The following is a 20,840-nucleotide window of genomic DNA, read 5'->3' as shown; positions in this document are numbered from 1 at the left end:
AATAATTTAATTGCAAGTGGACCGTATCTGTGGTCTCCTGACTCCCCTTTTCAATTCCAGTTGCTTTTGGTGGGATTTTCCTTTTTTACCACAGAAGAAATGCCACATGTTTTCAGAAAAGAAAAAAAAAATATTCAAAAGTGGTAATCACAAATTATTTTATTGAGTAAATTATTTTTAAAATATCTTAAAAAATTTTGGGATTGCTAAATTGTCTCTCTCTAGCAACAAATGTAGCAAATTATTAAATTATTATAGATTGCAATATGAAGTATGGTATTTTGCATTAAGATATCTATTTGTAATCCCATGGGTCCCACAATCTAAATCCTATTGGTCCATTTTTTTCTTTTCTCTTTTTTTTTTTCCAAAGACGAAAATTCTTGGTTCAGTCACAATAAATAAAAAATTGCCAAATTAAGCCTTTAACTTAAACTTGATTTTAAGCCCCATTATTGTATAGAGAGACACCTAGTTGGAAAATACCAAAACTCAGACCATAGAGTATGACCATGGATTTTTTGCTGCTAAAATATGACTATGTATACCCTGAAAGCAACATGGTTATTCGTCTTTTTTTGGTAATTGAAGTAAAACATGATATTTGCTTATTCACTGACGTTGGAACATGAAAAATAAAGCAAAGGTAATGAAAAATTCAAAACCATTAAGAAATTAGAATTATAAATACAAATAAAAAAATAAATAAAGCGGAAAAGGAGAGCAAGATAAAAAATACAAATGAAAGAGAAACCTTTTTGTAGTTGAAAGCTCATGATTCCCTGTAAACTTTAAGGGAAACTTATGTGATTAGTTGCTTTTAGAGTCTTTCTTACAAAAATAGTCATGTTCCACTTTATAAAATAAACTAAAATTGAATTTGCAATTATAAAATTAATCAAAATAGTGTTTTTTCACTTCTTTGGATGTTTTGACCTCTAAAATTGATCATATTCCGGTGAAAATGTCTAAAAGGTATAAAAAACATGACTTTTAATTTTTGTACAAAATAATGAGTTTTTTCGCTCGATGTAATCAGTTTTAAGGGTAAAAAAATCCAAAGATGTGAAAAATCAATATTTTGTATAGTTTTGTAAATGCAAACTAATTTTTGACTAATTTTGTAAATTAAAACATTAAGTTTACTATTTTTGTAAGAAGAAACCTAAAAACAATTAATCATGTAATTTTCCATTATTTTTCTCAGTTAGTTATTTTATGGTGCAATGACAATTCAACCAAACATAGTTATAGTGTCAAGTGGTTTACTTATTAACTTTATTAAATCCAAATTATTGCTATAGACGAGAAAGGGTTTCGTTTAAGACTTGTGTTAATCCTAAACTTATATGGAAAATAGAATATATATATATAATTACATGAGATGCCATGTTAATAAATAAAGTATTGAAATACGGGTTAATAATATGGAAATATATTTTAACAATCCATGATAGTGTGTTTTTACCTCTCATTATTGAAAAAAGTGTAGATTTTTTACTTTTTTCTTAAATCCCAAAATAGTAGATGTGGCGGTCCAACTTTTACACTTCAAGCCATTTTAAAATCCTACATATTTGGTAGGACTTTGTGAGAAAATTGAAAAAGTAAAAAGTAAAACCCACTATTATCACTTTTTCACAAAATCATTTTATTTCATTTCCTAACCCAACTACAATGGAACCCACATATATATTTTTTCCCACATCTTTTTTCTCACTCCACCTTTGCAAACAAACGCACCCTCATGCATAACGATTAACAAGTCGGTTTGTTTGTTGGTTTTATTCAATTTTTTTTTCAATATACTGCTACTAAACATCGATCTATTTTTTTTTGGTTGAAAAAGAAAATTATTTCTACAGTAGGGAAATAAAAAACAACTAATCTATCTAAAAGTTCCGTATTCTTTTGGTATCTACGAGTTCCAGACAACAAAATGAAGAGGCACAGACCCTAGTATTCCAGGGATCTAGCCACTAGCCTCCACCAACTCACCATACACAACACGTTCTTTTGAGTTTTGACCGTCTTTTCATCTCCTGTCACTAACTACTGTCTCTAATACGCTGCAACTTCTGTGTTCTGCTCTGCTTCCGTTCGGCGTTCCTTCGTTGCTTTGACGAAGACGAAGACGAAGGCCAGGGCACTTGAAAACGGAACTACAGATACGCTCCAATTGGTGTTCTTCGTTCTTTTCCAGACTCTGCTGTTTCGACTTTCCAGGTTCTCAAACTTCTCTCCGCCGTCCTTGCAATTTTAAGTCGTTTCTTTCAACGTCGTTTGTCCTGATTTCCATCGTTCACGGCTGTTTTTTCTTTTCTTCTAATTTGGAATGACCTTCTTCTTTGCGTTTGCCATTGATTTTCTTCGCTGTTCCTGCATTTCCTGCTTTATGTTTTTCATTTTTTGGTTTTCATCTGAGATTGTTTTAGTTTCCAATCGCATTTAAGCTTCTTCTTTAGCGTCTTCCTCATTTGCTGCTTGTTTACACTTTACACACATCCATATTTAGGTCCGACTTTTGATATCGTCCGTGTAATTTTCGTGCACACCAGAAGACGAGCATAATCTTGCCGGCGATCTTTACTCAGCATATGCTTTCCAAGTTTTATTTCGAAACGGCGTTCTGTGCTTTTATTTCGTTACTGTTAATGTTATAACCCTAGATTTACTCATTCCTTGAATTGAACAGATCTCCGTGGGGTTCTGTCACTGTTTCTGCCGTTTCTTGAAACTATAGAAAATGGCGGCGTCAGTACATTGCGCTGCCGTTCGGAGTCTCTGCGCGGAAAACAGAAGCTACTGCTTGCATAATTTGTCCATCTCATTATCTCGCCTTAAATCTGCGAGTTCCGTTGCTTCGACTTCGGGGTTTTTATGCTCAAAGTTTGACGGTGCGTGTAGAACGGATGCTTTGAAAATTAGTTGCAACGCAGGGGTAGCAACTTTGGTTGAGGAGTACGCCGCGAAACCAACTTCTGATGCAAATGCAGGGCAACTGACATGCGTCATGAAGTTTGGCGGCTCGTCAGTGGCCTCTGCTAAAAGAATGAAGGAGGTTGCCGAACTTATTCTCAGTTTTCCGGGAGAAAGGCCAGTAATTGTTCTCTCTGCAATGGGAAAGACAACTAACAAACTTCTAATGGTACGGACGAGTCTCTTCTTGTAGCTGCTGCTTGTTTTGTTTCTTTTTGGGAGGTTTAATGTTATAATCTAATGGTTGGGTTTCAGGCAGGTGAAAAAGCCGTTAGTTGCGGTGTCTCAAATGTCTCTGAAATGGATGAGTTCAGCTTTATAAAAGAACTTCATCTTCGGTATGAACATTACTTTGGATTTCCTGCCGGAATTAGGGCCTTACGAATCAGTTCTGTTACTTGCTTGGAATAATTGTCACACCTAGTTTATATACTTTCATGTTGTTTCAGAACGGTTACAGAGCTTGGACTGGATGCGTCTACTATTTCTGGTGTGTTCAGCTCTCAATTCTTAGTGTACACTTCAATTAGACTTAATAGCAGTTTAATATGGTTTCTTCTTTGCTGCTCTGTTGATTGCCATATTGCAATTTGTACCTGGAGATTGGTCTATATGTATATAATCTTTATGGTGCTTAAGTTTACGCTTGGGACACCTGGGTTTGGTTCATTGGGAGGCTGCTCATGTGAAAGTCTTCTGCTAACTATGTTCAGGAAACACTTGACAAATAATAGTCCTTCTAATCTCTGTGAATCCTTAATTTGACTTGCGTCCTTTGATATTTCTCAGCCTCAGTTGCTGGCCTAGTCTGGGAAATTAAATGCATGCCATGTGGTTGTGTAGTTTCTGACTAGTCATTAACTTTGATCAAGTGTCTAATTTAGTTTGGTCTTTTTACAATCCCATTTTGAATTGTTTAGATTTAGAATGATGCATGAAGATTTGAGTTTCAAAATACATAAGATAGACTGTGCTTGTGTCCCCCTAATTCAAAGACTTGGGAAATTAGCTGCTTTTTTAACTGTAAATGCAAATGTACTTTTTGGTGCAACTTATTTCTCTGTTATAATGGATCATATTTCTCCTTTTGTCTTTTTGCTGCTGTTGGATTCCAACAGTGGATGAGTTCTTTATCATTACATTTGACCTTAAGAAAAAGATATAAGATTGATGGAAATGGTTCTGTTGTCATTGTTTAACTGTCAGAAGCCATATGTAGATAAAACTTAAAAGAAGCATTATGTTCTTTGGTTGACATGAGCCCTAGAATCCAGCCTTTACAGGCAAAACGGGAGAACAGTAGATTTACTACTCTTCCTCCAATATTACACGATTTACATCACAGAGTTCTCCCTCTTAAATGGAAGGACTTAAATTTTTGCGATAGGAAATAATCAGTTGATAACTTAGATAAAATAGTTTATTTGTTATTTCATCACTACCTTTTATACATTTTAAATTGGTGATGTATCCTTTTACAGTTGCGTGGCTATTGTCTTAGTTTTCCAAGGATCTAAAGAACCTTACTAGTTAACTGATTTCTATGCTTCTGTCCTTCCATTGCAATTTTTGCTTCTACATTTATTATAGTGTTGCTTAGTTTCTGATTTTATTCCATTATTTTGCTCCTGATTCTTAACTAAAGTAATTTACATGAAACTAACATTTCCATATCTGACTTTTGGCTTCTTCCCTAACAAAATTTTAATCGTGTAATTAGTTTTGAAGCCTGATTAATTCCTGAATATCAATTCCAAATCTGCTGCATCTTTACTATGCCCAGCATGTTTGTTTCTTGTAATTTCCACCACTGTTCAGATTGACAAATCAATTCACTCACCTCACTTTTGGTTTTGGATACAACTTTTTATTCATCCTTGGCAAGAATTAGAACTGATGCATGGGGTCACGGTTTGGTTCGATTATTGAGGGCCAATTTGAGAAGGATTTCATAATTAGAATCGATGCCCCTGGAGTTTTCATTAATTCTTTGATTTTGGAATGATTCTAAAATTCTATTTTTCTCTCTCTTTTTTTTGGGGGGGTTAAATGATACGACCTCGGTTCCACACCACCTGGAAAACCGGTTTACCAAGTGGGGGTTTGCCAAGGTATATCAGCCCACATCAGTGCTTGTAAGGCACCAATGTGGGACTAACCGTAACATTACCCCACTCTTACAAGACGACGTCCTCGTCGGCCCACTCTACGCAGCTCTGCTCTCCGACGGTGGGGTTTTTCCCCACTCCGGGCAGCCCTTCTCCTAGGTCGCCCCTCCCGAGTAAGCCATCCGGCAGGTCGGACCAATGATATGACCTCGGTTCCACACCACCTGGAAAACCGGCTTACCAAGTGGGGGTTTGCCAAGTTATATCAGCCCACATCAGTGCTTGTGAGGCACCAATGTGGGACTAACCGTAACATTTATACATAATAATGGGCTTGATAACTCCGCTTGCAGGATCCTCTCTAACTCCAAGGGTGATCAAGAAAGTATACAAACGACTCCATCACTAGGGGCATCTTTGACATCCATCAGCGGGAACATTGGCATCCCTACATGTGAATAACCGACACCTGCATCAAGGATCTCAGCGGTGTTTTTATTTCTACTAACCTGGGAGGCCAACCGTTCACCACCTTACCAGTGGAGGTAAGATACGACCTCTAAGGAATCATATTTCACAACCAAAGGACCAGCCACCTTTGTGATTAACTGCAGCAACCCTTCCTTCACCGCTAAAAGTTCAGCTTGGGGGGAGCTGAACATTTGCTTATGCGCTTAGCAAAGCCACCTTCAAAAACACCTGCATTGTCCCTAGAAGTACCTCCTATCTAGGTGAGGTTATTGTTTTCATTCACTGCAGTATCAACAGTCATTTTCACAACCCTAAATGAAGGAGGTTTGCAGTTTTCCTTTCCCAAATTAGCCATGGTCTAGCAACTGCAGCCTTGAAAACTGACCAGCCTCAATAATTGGAGAAGCATATTCCTTTATAGCCACCCAGCCTTCTCCTGGTCTAGTAAATTCTTCCTATGCTAGTCCTTGTTCCACCAAGACCAGAACAAGTAGACATTACTAGCATAAATAGTCGGCCAGTTATCAATCCCAACCCTTCTTGGGTTGAGGATGACCCACTATCATGTATAACAAATCCCTGAAGGGGAAGGTGCTGATTGGTTATATGATTAATAAAGCTCCACTATTTGGCTATCTCCCTGTGTTTTGCTGTTGTAGTTCTGGTTTTGTTCACTTTGGTCAGTGAGGGTCCCAGATGAAGCTTCTAAGGTTCTGAGGTTCTAAGATAAAAACGACCATAGATCTCTGGTATGACTGAAAGGACAACCTTTCACATCATCTCCTCCATCTTAACCTAGTATCTACAAGGTTCTCATCCAGATGTCTGGCCAGCCTACCCCATCCCCTTTCTCATCCTCTTAAATTTTGTTGTTTGGAAACCCCTAGCCCTGGTTCAGGTACTTCTTCACCTCATATCAAGTACTCATCTATCTCACCAACCAGCCACCATCTCCCATCATAGCTCCCACCTTCTATCTGATTGCAGCCCAAAACACCCAACCAAACCCTTGATCTATCAATTCTTGATTTAGGTATCATCTTACCCCCCCCCCCACACACCAAAAAAAAAAAATAATAATAATAATAAAAAATAAAGATTGTTCATAACTTGAACTACCACCATTCAAATCTGACCAAATTAGGTGAGCAAGACCCAAACAGTCAGCTCTAGGCTTGATCCAAGTTTCATCTCATTCCCACATCATTAAGACCACATAAGTTGTCTCAAGAATTAATCCTACATTTACCCTATACCCCATTACCTCTAACCCTGTAAATTCATCCAAAACTATCCCCAGTTTAGCTAATAGTACCATCTGTTCCCATCAGAGTAATTTAAACCTTATTGGATCACAGTCATAGGGATCCCTATCAGAGGCCACTCCATAGATGATAACTGCATTCATTGATTTGTGTCTGGACTCAGTCCTGCCTTAGAGATCTTGGAAGGTTGGCCCTCGTTTAATGTAGGCTATGTCATGATTTTTATGCATGCAAGAGTTCTCATTTCGGATAATGTTTCAACCTTGAACTCTACACTATAAGTCATCCTACGATGGAGAGAGAGGCAGCTGGTTTCAGCTGGAAGTTTGGCCCTTAGAAGTCCCTGTCAACGTAAAATAAGCATTTCATTTCAATCCTAATTACATAATCTATACACTCTTTCATGAATACTAATCCCAATTATCATTTAAAACTCAAACAAAGGTGGACTCAAGTTCAAGTAACCCTTATCATTATCTAAGACTCTTACAAACCACACTGCTACCAACAATAGCTGAACATGATTTGATAATGCGCAATAAAACAAACCCCATTTCTCTCGTCTTCCTCATTTTCTCCTTGTTTACTGCCAATTTCTACTCTGCTGATTTTAAGTTTACTTGATCTGCTTATTTTATGAAGTTTTTCATTTGATCTGTATCTTGGGATCTTTTAAACCATCCTTCTCTGGTCTTGGGTCTTTTGCAATTGTGTATTTTTATCCGTTAACCGAGTAGTGGTTCCTTACCCCATCCTATATTGGCTCTTCTATTTTTCCATTTGGAAAATTTGCAGGTCACCTTGAAGAATTGGAGCAACTTCTGAAGGGAATTGCTATGATGAAAGAGCTGACTCCTCGAACAAGGGACTATTTAGTTTCATTTGGAGAGTGCATGTCTACCAGAATATTTGCTGCATATTTAAATAAAATTGGTGCTAAATCCCGCCAAGTATGTTCTTTTTTGATTACTGGTTTTATGGCAGATGCACTTGGATTGTATAGTGTTTATGAAGTAACAGTTGAATGAAGGGAGAATTTCCTAAGTCGATGAGATCAGAAAAATAATGATTTACAAGTTTAGTTTGTTTACATTAATTCCTATGATTACAAGTTACAAAGTCAAAATGATTTACTGCAAGTACAAAAAAGATTATAGAAAACTTAAACTAACCCCAATGCCTTTTTGTCTTTCTTCTTTCTTTTTCTCCTTCTTTGTGCTGGCACTGTGTGATGAAAAGAAATAGAGTAAAAACTATATCAGAATAAGAGAAGCCTGTGGTGTGACCAAGAAAAGATAAGAATATCTGCTTTAGGGACAGAGAGAGGCATATAAATAACCAAGAGACAGCTATAGGGTGTTTTAGAAATTCATGAGAGCCATCTATCTTCTGTGACAAATGCAGCTGAAATCATAAAAAACAAAGGGTTAAAAAACAAAATTAGAGAAAAACTTTGAGATGTAATTGAGAGAGTGGTGAGTGAGATGAGATTACGCAAAAAACAAAAATTAGAAAATGGGATCAAAACGTGAGAGAGGTGTGATATTGGTGGAACTCAGTGATGGAAAATTGGAAAATATCAAGCAGCAATTTGTATGGGTTAGGCTCTTCTATTTGAAGGGTCTGGAATGAGTTAGCTTGGGAAGTTCTTCTCTGGATAATAATAATACTAGCAACCACAAATAATATGTTAATTCTTAATTACTAAAACTCAAATACCATTATTCTAGCATAACACTATCTTTATCATTTTCTTTGAGAGTGAACCTTTGTGAAACTGTAGGTGTACTAAGACAAGACCTAATCAAGGGTATCAATTTCGTATGGTTTCAGTATGGCATTGAAGGGGAACACCCCATACTTATACTGTTCTGAGTTTGGTACCCAATTTGTCCATGCTGATATTGTATTGTAATTTTGGTGTCAGCTACAATACTAATACCATACCATATGGAATACAGTTTGGTATCGGATGGGAAATTCAGTTTGTTAATGGTTTCAGTATCCAATTGACTTAACCAAAAAAAGAAAAAGTACCCAATTGACACCCTTAGATCTAGTTGATGCAGATTCATGTCAGGAGACAGCCTCTCTGCTAAATGGTGGTAAGGGCTGTGTTTACATGATGACCTTCCCCTGAACTCTTAGGGTTGGGACCCTTGTGCACTTGCTACATCCTTATTACAGTTTTCTTGTTTAACATTTTCAGTTCCAGCTGGTTGTGGTAATGTAATTGGCAGCTTTGTTGACATGTGTACTTTGGCCATATTCCTACTTTAGTCAAGCAACAATGTTCTCTGCTATCCTTGTCTTTTCAACACATTATGTTCAGCTAGTTCTCTACTGTAAGATAGTTTTAATAATATTGGTAGCTAATCTTTCTGCTGCACAATCTTTTGCAGTATGATGCATTTGATATTGGTTTTATAACAACAGACGATTTCACAAATGCGGATATCTTGGAAGCAACTTATCCGGCTATAGCAAAGAGGTTATATGATGATTGGAATAGCGATCCTGCTATTCCTGTTGTTACTGGCTTCCTTGGAAAGGTTTTTGTGCCTCAATGCTTCTCTTTTATCTTCTACTCTTGATATTTTTCACTTTCTTACCTATAAGAATCTGATTTTTTTTTGTGATGAATAGAATCTGAAATTAATTAGTCTGTCTTACGATCATGACGGATATATGTTATTCTTCTAATTGCAGGGATGGAAATCTTATGCTGTGACTACCTTAGGTAGGGGTGGAAGTGATCTTACTGCCACAACCATTGGTAAAGCCTTGGGTTTGCGTGAGATTCAGGTATGGTTCAGACTTCAGTGCAGAGGAGTGCATGCTTATCTAGGAGTTCATGAATTTGCATTCACGTGCAGTCACATGTCTCTACAAGATTTGCTGCTGTTACACTATGTCAAAATGATTTTTTGTTGAAACATTTGTCTTATTTTTACAAAATTTTGGCAAAAAAATAGTTGAAAAGGCATATTGAACTTTAAGAGGTCTTGTATACTGCACGAGACTTCAAATGTAACAATTCTTCAAGTGGGTTTCTTATACCTTTCTGGTGATGTTGTAATTGAGATGTGATGGTGTTTTTTCAAGGGAAAATTACTTGATTAGCTAGTTTTATGTTTTCATTTACAAAAGTAACCACTCAAAGTTTCACTTAACAAAACTAGCTAAAACTGAGTTTGGATTTACAAAACTTGCCAAAATAGTGATTTTTCATCCATTTGGACATTTTCACCCCTAAAATTAATCATACCAATATAGGGGTAAAAATGTCCAAAGGGAATGAAAAATTAGTGATTTTTTCCTTTTGAGCAAAATAGTGATTTTCCCTTTTTAATGTGGTTAATTTTAGGGTTAAAAATGTCAAAGGAATGAAAAATTACTATTTTGGCTAGTTTTGTAAACCCAAACTTAGTTTTAGCCAGTTTTGTTAAGTGAAACATTGAGTGGTTATTTTTGGAAAAGAAAACCTAAATGTGGCTAATCATGTAATTTTCCCTTTTTTCAATCAATGCAGGTCTGGAAAGATGTGGATGGAGTTCTTACTTGCGATCCCAACATCTATTCACATGCAGAGCCTGTGCCATATTTGACTTTTGATGAGGCAGCTGAACTTGCATATTTTGGGGCTCAGGTATGCTTGGATTGACAGATTCCTATTGCTTCTTCATGCATCGGTCTAGAGGGAATAACCACAATAATAAGGGTGTGCTTGCTTATAGGAGTGAATGTGGTCAGTTAAGCCTATGAAAGCTTATGAATATCCCCTTCTTCCCCTCCCCCCCTCCTTTGGTGTGTGTGGGAGGGGGTGGGGGTGGAGGCTGGTTGGGGACAATAACAGCATCATAGTTGACAAGCCACCAAGGTGCCAAGGGTTGAGAGAACAGCAACAGCACCCGACTATCCGAGGCGGCAAAGAGAACCAAGGCCACACCTGGACGCCCAGAACAATACAAGACCAACTTGGACTGGACTAAGGCTGTCTAAATGACCAAAATATCCCTGTTGATAATAAAGACTCCATGCGGCTGGGCTGAACCATGGGGGTGCTGGCATCAGCCATAGGCCTTGTTTCGGGCCTTGGGGGCTCTCATGGAATTTCACAGCACAACGTCCTTAAATTAATACCTAATTGTTCTTTATTTCCTTGAGAAAATTTAGGATTCTACTCATGCCAAGATACACTTGAGAAATCATGATAGACTGATCATTCTTTGCTTTTTTCTGAGTTACTGGATTTTGAATCTAGATATAAACTTGCTTGGCCCTAAATTTAGGTTAGAACTACTTAAGCCATCATGTCCCATTAAATCTGTCAGTTTATGGATGGGTTGCATCACTGCATGTGCATCCAGGGTGATTCAATGGTTTATCTTACTTGTGGAACTAATATGGGAATTAGAGTGTGAGCTTAAAATTAGTTCTCTTTAATTGGCCTAAATTTCATTGCTCTTCTGCTTATAGCTTTTGAAGGCAATTGCATCCATCTAATTTCTGTGAAAGAGTCCGTAAGTTGGCTTTGTGATCAGACATCAAACCAACCTTCTGTGACCACAGCACATACACATCCCATTCTAGTCTGTCTCAGTTGGAACTATGGGGAGTAGAACACAATTTATTATCATAAATCAAAGTCGGTACCATATCTCATGGTTGGTTAGGTTACAAATATAAGTCCCTTACCCTCCCCCCCCCCCCCCACCCCCCAAAACAAAAAAAAAACCCTAAACTTTCTTTTGTACCTTTGCAGGTCTTGCATCCTCAATCCATGAGACCAGCTAGGGAGGGTGATGTCCCAGTTAGGGTCAAGAATTCTTACAACCCTCAAGCTCCAGGTACCCTTATCACTAAATCAAGGGATATGAGTAAGGTTTGTAAATGCAGACTTTTCACTAGTAAGAATCACTAAAATAAAGAAATTTATGAACACTTAATTGTCAATATTCCAATTGCAGGCTGTACTTACCAGCATAGTCTTGAAACGTAATGTCACTATGTTGGATATAGTAAGCACCCGCATGCTTGGCCAATATGGCTTTCTTGCAAAGGTGAGAAACTTAGTTAACAATTTAGTTCTTCTTTGCTTTTTACTGTCACAGTTGCTTCTGTAATTTGTATATGCAATTTGCCTGGCTCATTACTTTCAGGTCTTCTCTATATTTGAAGAGTTGGGAATATCTGTTGATGTTGTAGCTACTAGTGAAGTCAGTATCTCTTTGACTTTGGACCCATCAAAGCTTTGGAGCAGGGAGCTAATTCAGCAGGCAAGCGTATGGACCTCAGGCTCTTGTCTAATGACTTGATTGGTTTCCTGTTTCTGTTAATAAATGTCTTGGGATGCTTCAGAAATTTTCACCTTGGATTCTTTGCAGGATGACCTCTCTGATTGGTGGGGAGGGAGTTGGTAGGAAAAACACCTTTGAAACCTGCCCGGGTAGGATCCCAAGACAAAAAAGCCCATTCAGATGAAAAACCAAAAATTGACTGAAAACTCAAACCTGTAATGACCACTCCTAAAATCTAGAAACAAAACGTAATAGGTGTAATGAAACATTGTTAAGAGATGGGAATGATCGGATGAGCGGATTGACGTGATTTAGGGAATAATGATGTAATGGATGGAGATCTCAGGAAGAGTAAACTATAATTAAATTCAATCTGACCATGGTTTGAGGTATTGGGATTGTATCCCTGACATTGCCAATATTGCATGGTTTTGAAGGTGGTTGGTACCTTGTTATTGGATCGGGACAAAGGGTAAAAAGTAAATCTGCTTCAAACAGAACCAGGGGTCAAGTCCAATAGAGCATTTGTTCTGATGCGTTGTTTGTACCTTAGCGGTTTTGAAGGTAAAACATTATCCAGTTCAACCTCTTGTATTAAACCCATCAACAGATTGGTCTGAAATTTGGATCAGACCTCAAGTTCAATTGCTTTAACAAATTCCCTAGGTTACCAATACAAATCAAAGGCTGGATTAAATGTTATTTTGAGAATACAAAGCTTGATGGTGATAGGACTCACAAAGCGTAGTAATGATAAGACTGGCAAATCATTGGTAGATACAATGGCAGTTACTTACATGGGGAGTATTGATGAAGATGATGAAGATATAATGTGAATGTTGACCTTGCACTAGGGAAACCAGCTAATTTGAACTGGATCTGGCCCTCCCAAGGAAGGACCAAGGTCCGAAAGAAGACTTAGGGTTTCCAGCCCAGCAGTGTGGAGTATTTTTGGTCAACAAAGGCATATTTCGTCATTTTGGATAGCCCTAGTCCAATCCAAGTTGGTCTTGTTAGATGCAGCATTTTATTTGGACTCTAGTCCCAATTTTATTTTATTATTTGGATTAGTCCTTGTCAAGCTATGACATAATTGGTCTAGTTTAGGAGTCCCATCTTGGAGAAGGATTCCTTTATTTATTATTATTATTATTTTTTGGGTAATTTTCATCTGGACCACCTGAGATTTGGTCCATGTCATTTTTAGTCCAAATAAATGGACACTTTGCATTTGCCTTCCCTGAGGTATTCAATAAGATCAATTAAGGACAATTTGTGATTTTTATGACCAAAATACCCTCACATCTATTCTACCGTAAGATTTGCATATTTTTTTCACAATTAAATCCAACGGTTAAAATCAAAAGAGTGGGGTGTTTACTGGATCCGCTTCTGTACTGTCACCCTCCCATTACCTCCCATTGGCCGTTATATTTTAGATACGTGGATCATTCCAATCGGATAAACATAAATCCATCTGAAAAAAATACACATTTCTAAGTCCCCAATTGTCTCTCATCTCCTTCATTGTCTCCATCTTTGGTCCCGATTGGAACACCTTTTTTCCATTTTGCACTTCTTGAGTCGGGGTTCCATGGGGGCTGAACTAGATTAGGAACAGGAAAAACAGCGTGCATCACTTTCTCAAAAGGCACAGAGGGAGGATGTGAGTGATCCAAGTTAATTGCAGAGAGACTTTAAGATGGAAGGTCAGCAACTACCAGATGGACAATGGGCGGATCAGGGGAGTTTGAAGCAGCTTGGGAAAAGGGTGGAACCAATTTAAACAGGGAATTGACTTCCTCCACGAAACCTGGCGAAATAGCCGATGCATCAAGCAAGGGCTCAGCGGCAAAGAGTACATCGATAGGATCATGCCAGAGAGCCAATAGTTAATCTGACGTCTGCAACATTTGCGATTTATAGTTTACCAAATTACTATTCATCATGGGTTCAATCTCAACCTCCTGCAGAGAATCATTACTCATCCCTTCTTCTATTGACTGGTCCTCAAAATCTTCTTCATTAGAGATAACAACATCGTCATCACTTTCGTCATAGTTAACTCGGTAACCAGTTGTTTGCCTCTGTTGGACTCAATATTTTGATTATCATTTGCAGACACGTAAGCCACAATAATTGGACAAAGCCGCAAGTTACCATTGATAATAAAGGGGCTCAGCCAACAGATTTCTGAATTGATAATTTTTCTTCAATCTTAGTGATTTGTGACAATGAAGCCGCTTGAGAAGTACTGGATTCGGAGTGGTACCTTTAGCCATGAGTTTTTAAAACTGTGAAGAAAATATGAAGAGGAAAATATGCAAATCTTACGGTAGAATAAATGTGAGGGCATTTTGGTCATAAAAATCACAAATTGATCTTATTGAATACCTCAGGGGAGGCAGATGCAAAGTTTCCATTTTTTTGGATTAATAATGACATGGACCAAACCTCAGGGGGTCCAGATGAAAATTACCCTTTTTCTTGGGGGGGGGTAATAAGAAGAATTCCTTTAGTGTTGTCTAGGTCTTACTAGGAAACTAGCCCTATCCTTATTTATTTTGTTGATTCAGTTTATGATTAGTTAGATACCTGTCCTAGTCTAAATAGGAGTTCTACTTAAAATAGAATTTTTTTAGTTGCAATTTTGTTTAAAGTATAATTCTTTGTTTTGTTTAGTGCTAGTAGGAATCCTTCAATGTAAGGCTATAAATATAGCCCAACACTTCTAAGCAAATCAGCTTTGATTATTAATAAAATTTGATTGAAGGAAGAAGTGTTGAGTGAAGTTGTGGGTTTCTAAGGAGAAGACCTGCGACTGGCTTGAGCATTCTGTTTTCTGAAGTTCTTCAATCTCCCTCAATCAACACGTACTCACCCCACCCCTGCCCCAACCCTTCCGATGTAACCCAGGGGTCTGGGTTAACCTGCCAGGACCTTCTTTAATTTGAACCAGCAAATGTATGGGCTATCAAAGTGTTAGGTTTATTTTTATGGGTTGGTTTGGGTATGTTTTGAGAGGATTGGGAATTAATGGGTACACTATGGGATGGTTTTGGTGAATAATATGTATAATATATTGTGTATTTCATTTTTTTTGATTTTTTTTTTTTTTTTTTGGGGGGTGGGGGTGTTAGGGACAAGTTTAGGGCTTTTAACAAAATTAAGATGGGCTGGTGGTTTTGAGATTACTAGGTTTTGGGTTACCCAAAGATCCTATGGGATGAACTAGGGTTGGTAGGGAAAGGAATGGGTTACCCAAACATACCCTAGGTAGGATGTGGGGAAGGGAAATTGGAACTAGGATATTGTGCAATGGGAAGGAAAAGGCTAACAATTAGGGAAAGGATGAGAAGTTTTGAGATGCTTACTAGCTATCCAAGGGATTCTTTCAAGAATCTGGACTCTTTTTCTTTCTTCTTTCCTTTCTTTTCTTTTCTTTCTTTAACTGTTTTCAAATCTGCACAAGAATCAAGAAAGCAAGGAGAGGGTGGAATGGGAGAGGGGGCTGGGGAAATGATGCCGCAGTGTAGGGGAGATGCTGTGAGGGGTTGCGATTGAAGGGGGGAGGGGTAGTCTTGCTGCCACAAGGTTTGGGACAGGTGGGGGAGGGTCTTGCAAAGATTAGGGGTTGGGTAGGGTAGGGGCTGGGGTTGTACTTACTTGGCTGGGGATGAAAGAGTCTTTGATGGTTGCTGGAATTTGATCGTACCTAGGCTGCAATGAGATTAGAGAAGAAGATGACTGCTGGAGCTTGCTGAAATTGCTCAAAGAGACTTATCCCTCAACAGCCCAGGTAGCAGGGTTTCTTCCCACGACCCAAGCCTCTGATTTCCTTATAATCTCTGAGCTGAATTCATTTATAATAAGAGGGGCTATATATAGCATTGCAACTTGGAATATAACCTTTTTGGACTCAACTAGGGGATCCTATTGAGGATAGGATTCCATTTACAACTCCCATCTGTCTAAATAAATACTCAAAAATGACTCTTCAAGAGTTTGAAAAGACAATTTTGGATGCCTAATTACCAGTAGGAGTGCTACTTAAAAATTGGACTCTTTAATCACATGAGAAAAATAAACATAGATCCATGACCGTTGGATCAGGGGGATTTCAACTAGACCCCTCTTGAACCCTATGAGGGCTGGGGAAAATGAACAAAATAGCCCTGGGGTATTTGGCAAGTTTTGGATTGGGCCTTTTGGGTCTGGTTTTGGGGCCCAATTGTAGGGGGACCAATCTGGTTACATCACCTCCCCCCCCCCAAAAAAAAAAAAAAACTCTTTCTCCCATCATAGCCTTCTTTCCCCCCTCCCATGCCCTGCAGTTTACCTATTCCCTTCCCCTAATTCTTCTCTTCCCCAACCCTGCCCATCCAGTGCACCCTTTTTATTTTCTTGAATTTTTAAACTTTTCTAGAGCTCAAAATTTAAGGCCTGATCTGCATCAATCTAACTGTTAGATGTGTCCCACACTTTAGGAACCTCATCTCCCCTACCCTAGTGACTTTAGATCCTAGTTTGACCACATTTTGAGCGTCCAATTTCAAGATATAATTGTTTTCTTGAATTTTGATGCTTCCCAAAACCCTCTAACAAGAACCTAAATATCTTTTAATTTAGCCATCCAAACCATACCAAACTATATTGTCAACCCAACCTGACATCTATAGACCCCAGTTTTCCATCTCATGGAATAAATTCCGTATCTCCCTTGGGATGGGCTGTGTCTTTGAGATCCTAAATATCACCTTGGAGCATATAATATTTGACCACAAAGCACTAGTCTAACCATTCTCTTTAAGAAGTCATCCCTTCACGACCCATATCACAAAGGATCCTCATGTCCCCTAAACCCTAAAATCCAACCCCTATCTTCCTGAACCGCAGGGTTTGAGGAACCCTGATTTACTGCTGAATTCAATTTAATTGATCTGGAGGCTGGCCCTCAATTTGGGACTTACATCACTGGCAGAAATCTCCAGGATCAATACAATAAGTATGTACGAATTTAAGAACTAAACATGCATGAAAGAATTAACATAAAAGGATAAGATGAGTAAGGGGACAGGGGTAGTAGGATATCTCAGCCTTGGACCTCACCCACAGCTTTCTCATCTGTTGAAACAAGTTTTTTCTTGGACAGAATGCCCGCCAGCAAGCTGTAGAAATTCCATTAATCAAGTTTAAGTTTTTGTACAACTGATTAATGGAAAATAGAGACTTCTAAATAAAAGCTAATCAAGCTAGACTAGAAACTTTTTATAAATGCAGCCAACAATCCTAGACAAGCACCTACTTGCTAGGTTCACAATATTTCAAATTTAAAACTCAAATCCCACCAAAAACATCAACTCAAGGTTTCTCAACTGGAAAATAAAACCTAGAAGAAAAAAAGGGAATTTGGAAATGCAGATTACCTCAGCTTGTGTATTCTCGCTGATGACTGTACCAACCCCCCCCCCCCCCCCAAACCCAAAAAAAAATGTATAGGAATCAAACTGCATGCACATAATTATCAAAATGGTCATCTATACCAGCAAAACCCTTCAAAACCTTGGATGTAGGTTTCTCAGATCTGAAACACCTCCCTAACTGTTAGTACTCTAAGCAGCATTTCCAGAGGCAATTCAGTATGGTGTACCCTCTTCCGTGTGCATGTGAATTGAGAAAATCACCATGGAAACACACTCTGAAATGCATGCTGTTTGTGTGTTTTCCTTCCTTCTCTTCGCAGATATGTTCCTTTTCTTTTTTGTAATGTACTGCATCTCAAGGAGCTCAATTCCAATCTAAAATTAAGTGAGATATCTCAGTTTCAGTGAAACATTGTGATCTGGAGGCAAACTGCAATTTTAAGGGTAATTCATGACAAAAGTGGAATATTTCATGTTTCATGGGTTTTTACCTTGAAATTTGAGTTTTCCTGAAAAAATAGAAAATGCTGAGATTGTTTTGAGATACTCATCCTTGGTGGCTACATTTAATGTCCACTAATTTCTCCGTCTCTGTGCAGTCACACATGGAATATCATCACTTCTCCATCCAAGACTAGAATGATGTCAAACCAGTTGTGTTGAAATGTTGATGGGAAGAAAAATTAATGTATAGTAGTTATTTTATATCTTGCATGAAGTCTTTCGAAAGCAGCTTCTAGTGTACTGCCACTGTCTGAACCTACAAAATAGACACTTACTGAGCAGGGCTTTCACCTGCTGGCTTCAACCTTTGTCAAAGATATTTCTAAGGCTGTAATACACTGCCAAATATCAACCACCATTGCCTCTTTTTCCCCCTGCTGATTACTAGCCTTCCCATTGCCTTGTGACTGTTACATGCATCACATCCCCTGAGCTAACAAATCACTGCATACTACGAGCAGTGCCAAATTGTTTCCATCAATATCAATGCTTTTGTCCCAACACTTTCTACCAATATTATGGCTAATCAAAGTAGAGCCCAGTACAAAGAAAACCGATTTGATCAATAGCCCAGCATATTCGTAACCCACCTTTCATTATAAAATAAGCTTAGGTGACTTGTATGCATCATTGGTTCAGGACATTGAGATGATGCGGCCAATCCAAAATGTATCCATTTGGGGGTTGTCCATTGTGATTTCTTATGGCAAATTTAAATTCTCCAATTTTCTTTCAGTGGATTATTTTAGATTTTTTTTTTAATTTATAATATATCAAATTACATTTACACCCTGTGTTTGCAAACAATTATGCATATACCCCCAGGAATTCATTTTGTTACAAACATCCTCCCATGCCTAACACCATTGTCAGTTTTAAATACAAAAAGTCATATTTACCTTTTGTGAACTTAGTATAAGTTTTAAAAGCTAAAAAATTTGCATGAAATTCAGTCAATTTTTAGGGTGAATAGCCTTTTTTAGGAAACTGCATGGAAAAGTATTTCTTTTTTTTTTTTTTTGGGGGGGGGGGGTCACAGTTATGATAAATTAATAGAATTTTTTTTTAAGGGTTTGAAATAAAAAACGTAATATTGGGAATTTTGAAAATATAATACAAGTAGGGGTATGGTTGTTATATAATTCAAAACACAGGGGGTGTAAATGTAATTTTCTCTTTATAATAGCAAAGCATAGGATTGTCAGACTGCTGTATATCTTCTATGCTGATCATTCACCCACCAAAATGTTATCATTTGCAGTGCTCAGTGTTGGCTTGTTTTATCTGTTGGAAATTTGATTTTTTGTTTCACTAAAGCTTATTTGAAACTGAATCTTATTTGGCAGGAACTTGACCATGTTGTGGAAGAGCTTGAAAAAATTGCAGTAGTGCATCTCCTTCAACACAGATCAATCATCTCTCTGATTGGGAATGTCCAAAGATCATCGTTGATACTAGAGAAGGTTTGTTATTTTATGTAATAGATATCTAATTGTCTTCTAATGTGCTAGGATGGTTATTGTATTTTTGCATGCTGTCTTCATTGTTATTACCAAGCTTATCTATTTTGAATTGCTGGCATGCTTCACCACGGCCAACCTACTAATGTTTCTCAAATTGAAGGTTTCTTCTGAATTATTTGCTGTTCTGAAATGCATTGTATTTTCTCGTTTTACATATTCTACCTTCTGCATGTCTTTTTGGGAAACCTTTTTCACCATACATAATGTTGAATCTGGGTTTGGTTTTTTTTTTTTTCAAATGAAAAACTGTTGGTTTTGATACTTTCTCAGTCTGTTTTCTTCCATGTTTCACCTATAAGATGTATATTTTGGCAGGCATTTCAAGTTCTCAGAGCGAATGATGTTAATGTCCAAATGATCTCTCAAGGGGCATCTAAGGTTGCTTTCTCTATTATACACATGCTTCACGGCCACAAGAATATTTGCATCTAACACATTTATTTAACCTTCACCTGAAAAACACTTTAATTTTAACTACTTTCTGCTTTGCCAGGTAAACATTTCATTGATAGTAAATGATTGTGAAGCAGAACAATGTGTCAGGGCTCTTCATCAGACATTTTTTGAGGGGGGTATTCTCTCTGAATTAGATTCAGGAAGGAAGGCCATGAATGGTAATGGTTCTGCTGAACCAATGTTGTTTTGATAGGCTTTGTCCTTTTTCATTTCTACGCAATCTATCATTGCAGGTAGAACTGAATTATTATTTCTTCAAATTTTGATTTTTTTTTTTTTTGGGGAGCAATCAAATTAATGGTTGAAGATGCCCGCTTAGTTTAGGTCACTGATATCATATCTTATATGCCCGGTGCTCGTCTTTCTTTCTTGTGAGAACACCCACTTGTTGCTGTGTTGTACGGTTGCATAGAACAAGATATTAGCCTGCCAACCACCTTTGCATGTCTAAATTCCATACCGGAATGTGAACGCAACTGCTAATTATATATAATTCTGCCATGATGTTAAAATATCGGGAAAATTTTTGTAAAAGATTACTAGTATATCCTGCAAGATTTAGGGGGGACTGTCTGTCCTTTAAGATCGAAACCTGTGCGAATCAACGTATTAGTAATTGAACCGTCTGAACAAACGATTCTTTTCACAACCTTATCAACACTGCATATAATACAGAATAACCAGCTCGAACGGTTAGATGAAGGTCCAATATTAAAATCTACTGAAATCATTCATTTGACGTTATTAACATAACACATTCCGATGGGAGGTCGGGAATTCTTCACACATGTATTACCCTACCCAGTGCCAT

General features: G+C 37.8%; 1 protein-coding gene across 2 annotated transcripts; it reads left to right on the top strand.

The window, feature by feature from the left end:
* Positions 1–1,964: 1,964 nt before the first annotated feature.
* Positions 1,965–20,834, top strand: LOC149006214 (aspartokinase 2, chloroplastic-like). 2 transcript variants are annotated; one of them, XM_089166275.1, is made up of 14 exons: positions 1,965–2,226; positions 2,696–3,148; positions 3,235–3,317; positions 3,429–3,469; positions 7,619–7,773; positions 9,226–9,375; positions 9,533–9,628; positions 10,356–10,472; positions 11,589–11,708; positions 11,794–11,886; positions 11,986–12,102; positions 19,397–19,513; positions 19,889–19,951; positions 20,067–20,834. In XM_089166275.1, the coding sequence occupies exons 2-14, from the start codon at positions 2,747–2,749 to the stop codon at positions 20,217–20,219; spliced, it is 1,707 nt and encodes a 568-aa protein (XP_089022401.1). In that variant the 5' UTR covers positions 1,965–2,226; positions 2,696–2,746; the 3' UTR covers positions 20,220–20,834. The 2 variants fall into 2 exon arrangements, with proteins under 2 accessions (XP_089022401.1, XP_089022400.1); XM_089166274.1 differs by having other exon boundaries at positions 11,986–12,108.
* The last annotated feature ends 6 nt before the right edge of the window (positions 20,835–20,840 follow it).

The sequence above is a fragment of the Hakea prostrata genome, chromosome 8 (genome assembly GCF_041222555.1).
Source record: "Hakea prostrata isolate BN-2017 chromosome 8, UWA_Hpros_2, whole genome shotgun sequence".
Classification (NCBI taxonomy): domain Eukaryota; kingdom Viridiplantae; phylum Streptophyta; class Magnoliopsida; order Proteales; family Proteaceae; genus Hakea; species Hakea prostrata.
The sequence above is the reverse complement of the archived record's forward strand: the minus strand, read 5'-3'. Positions and strand labels throughout refer to the sequence as shown.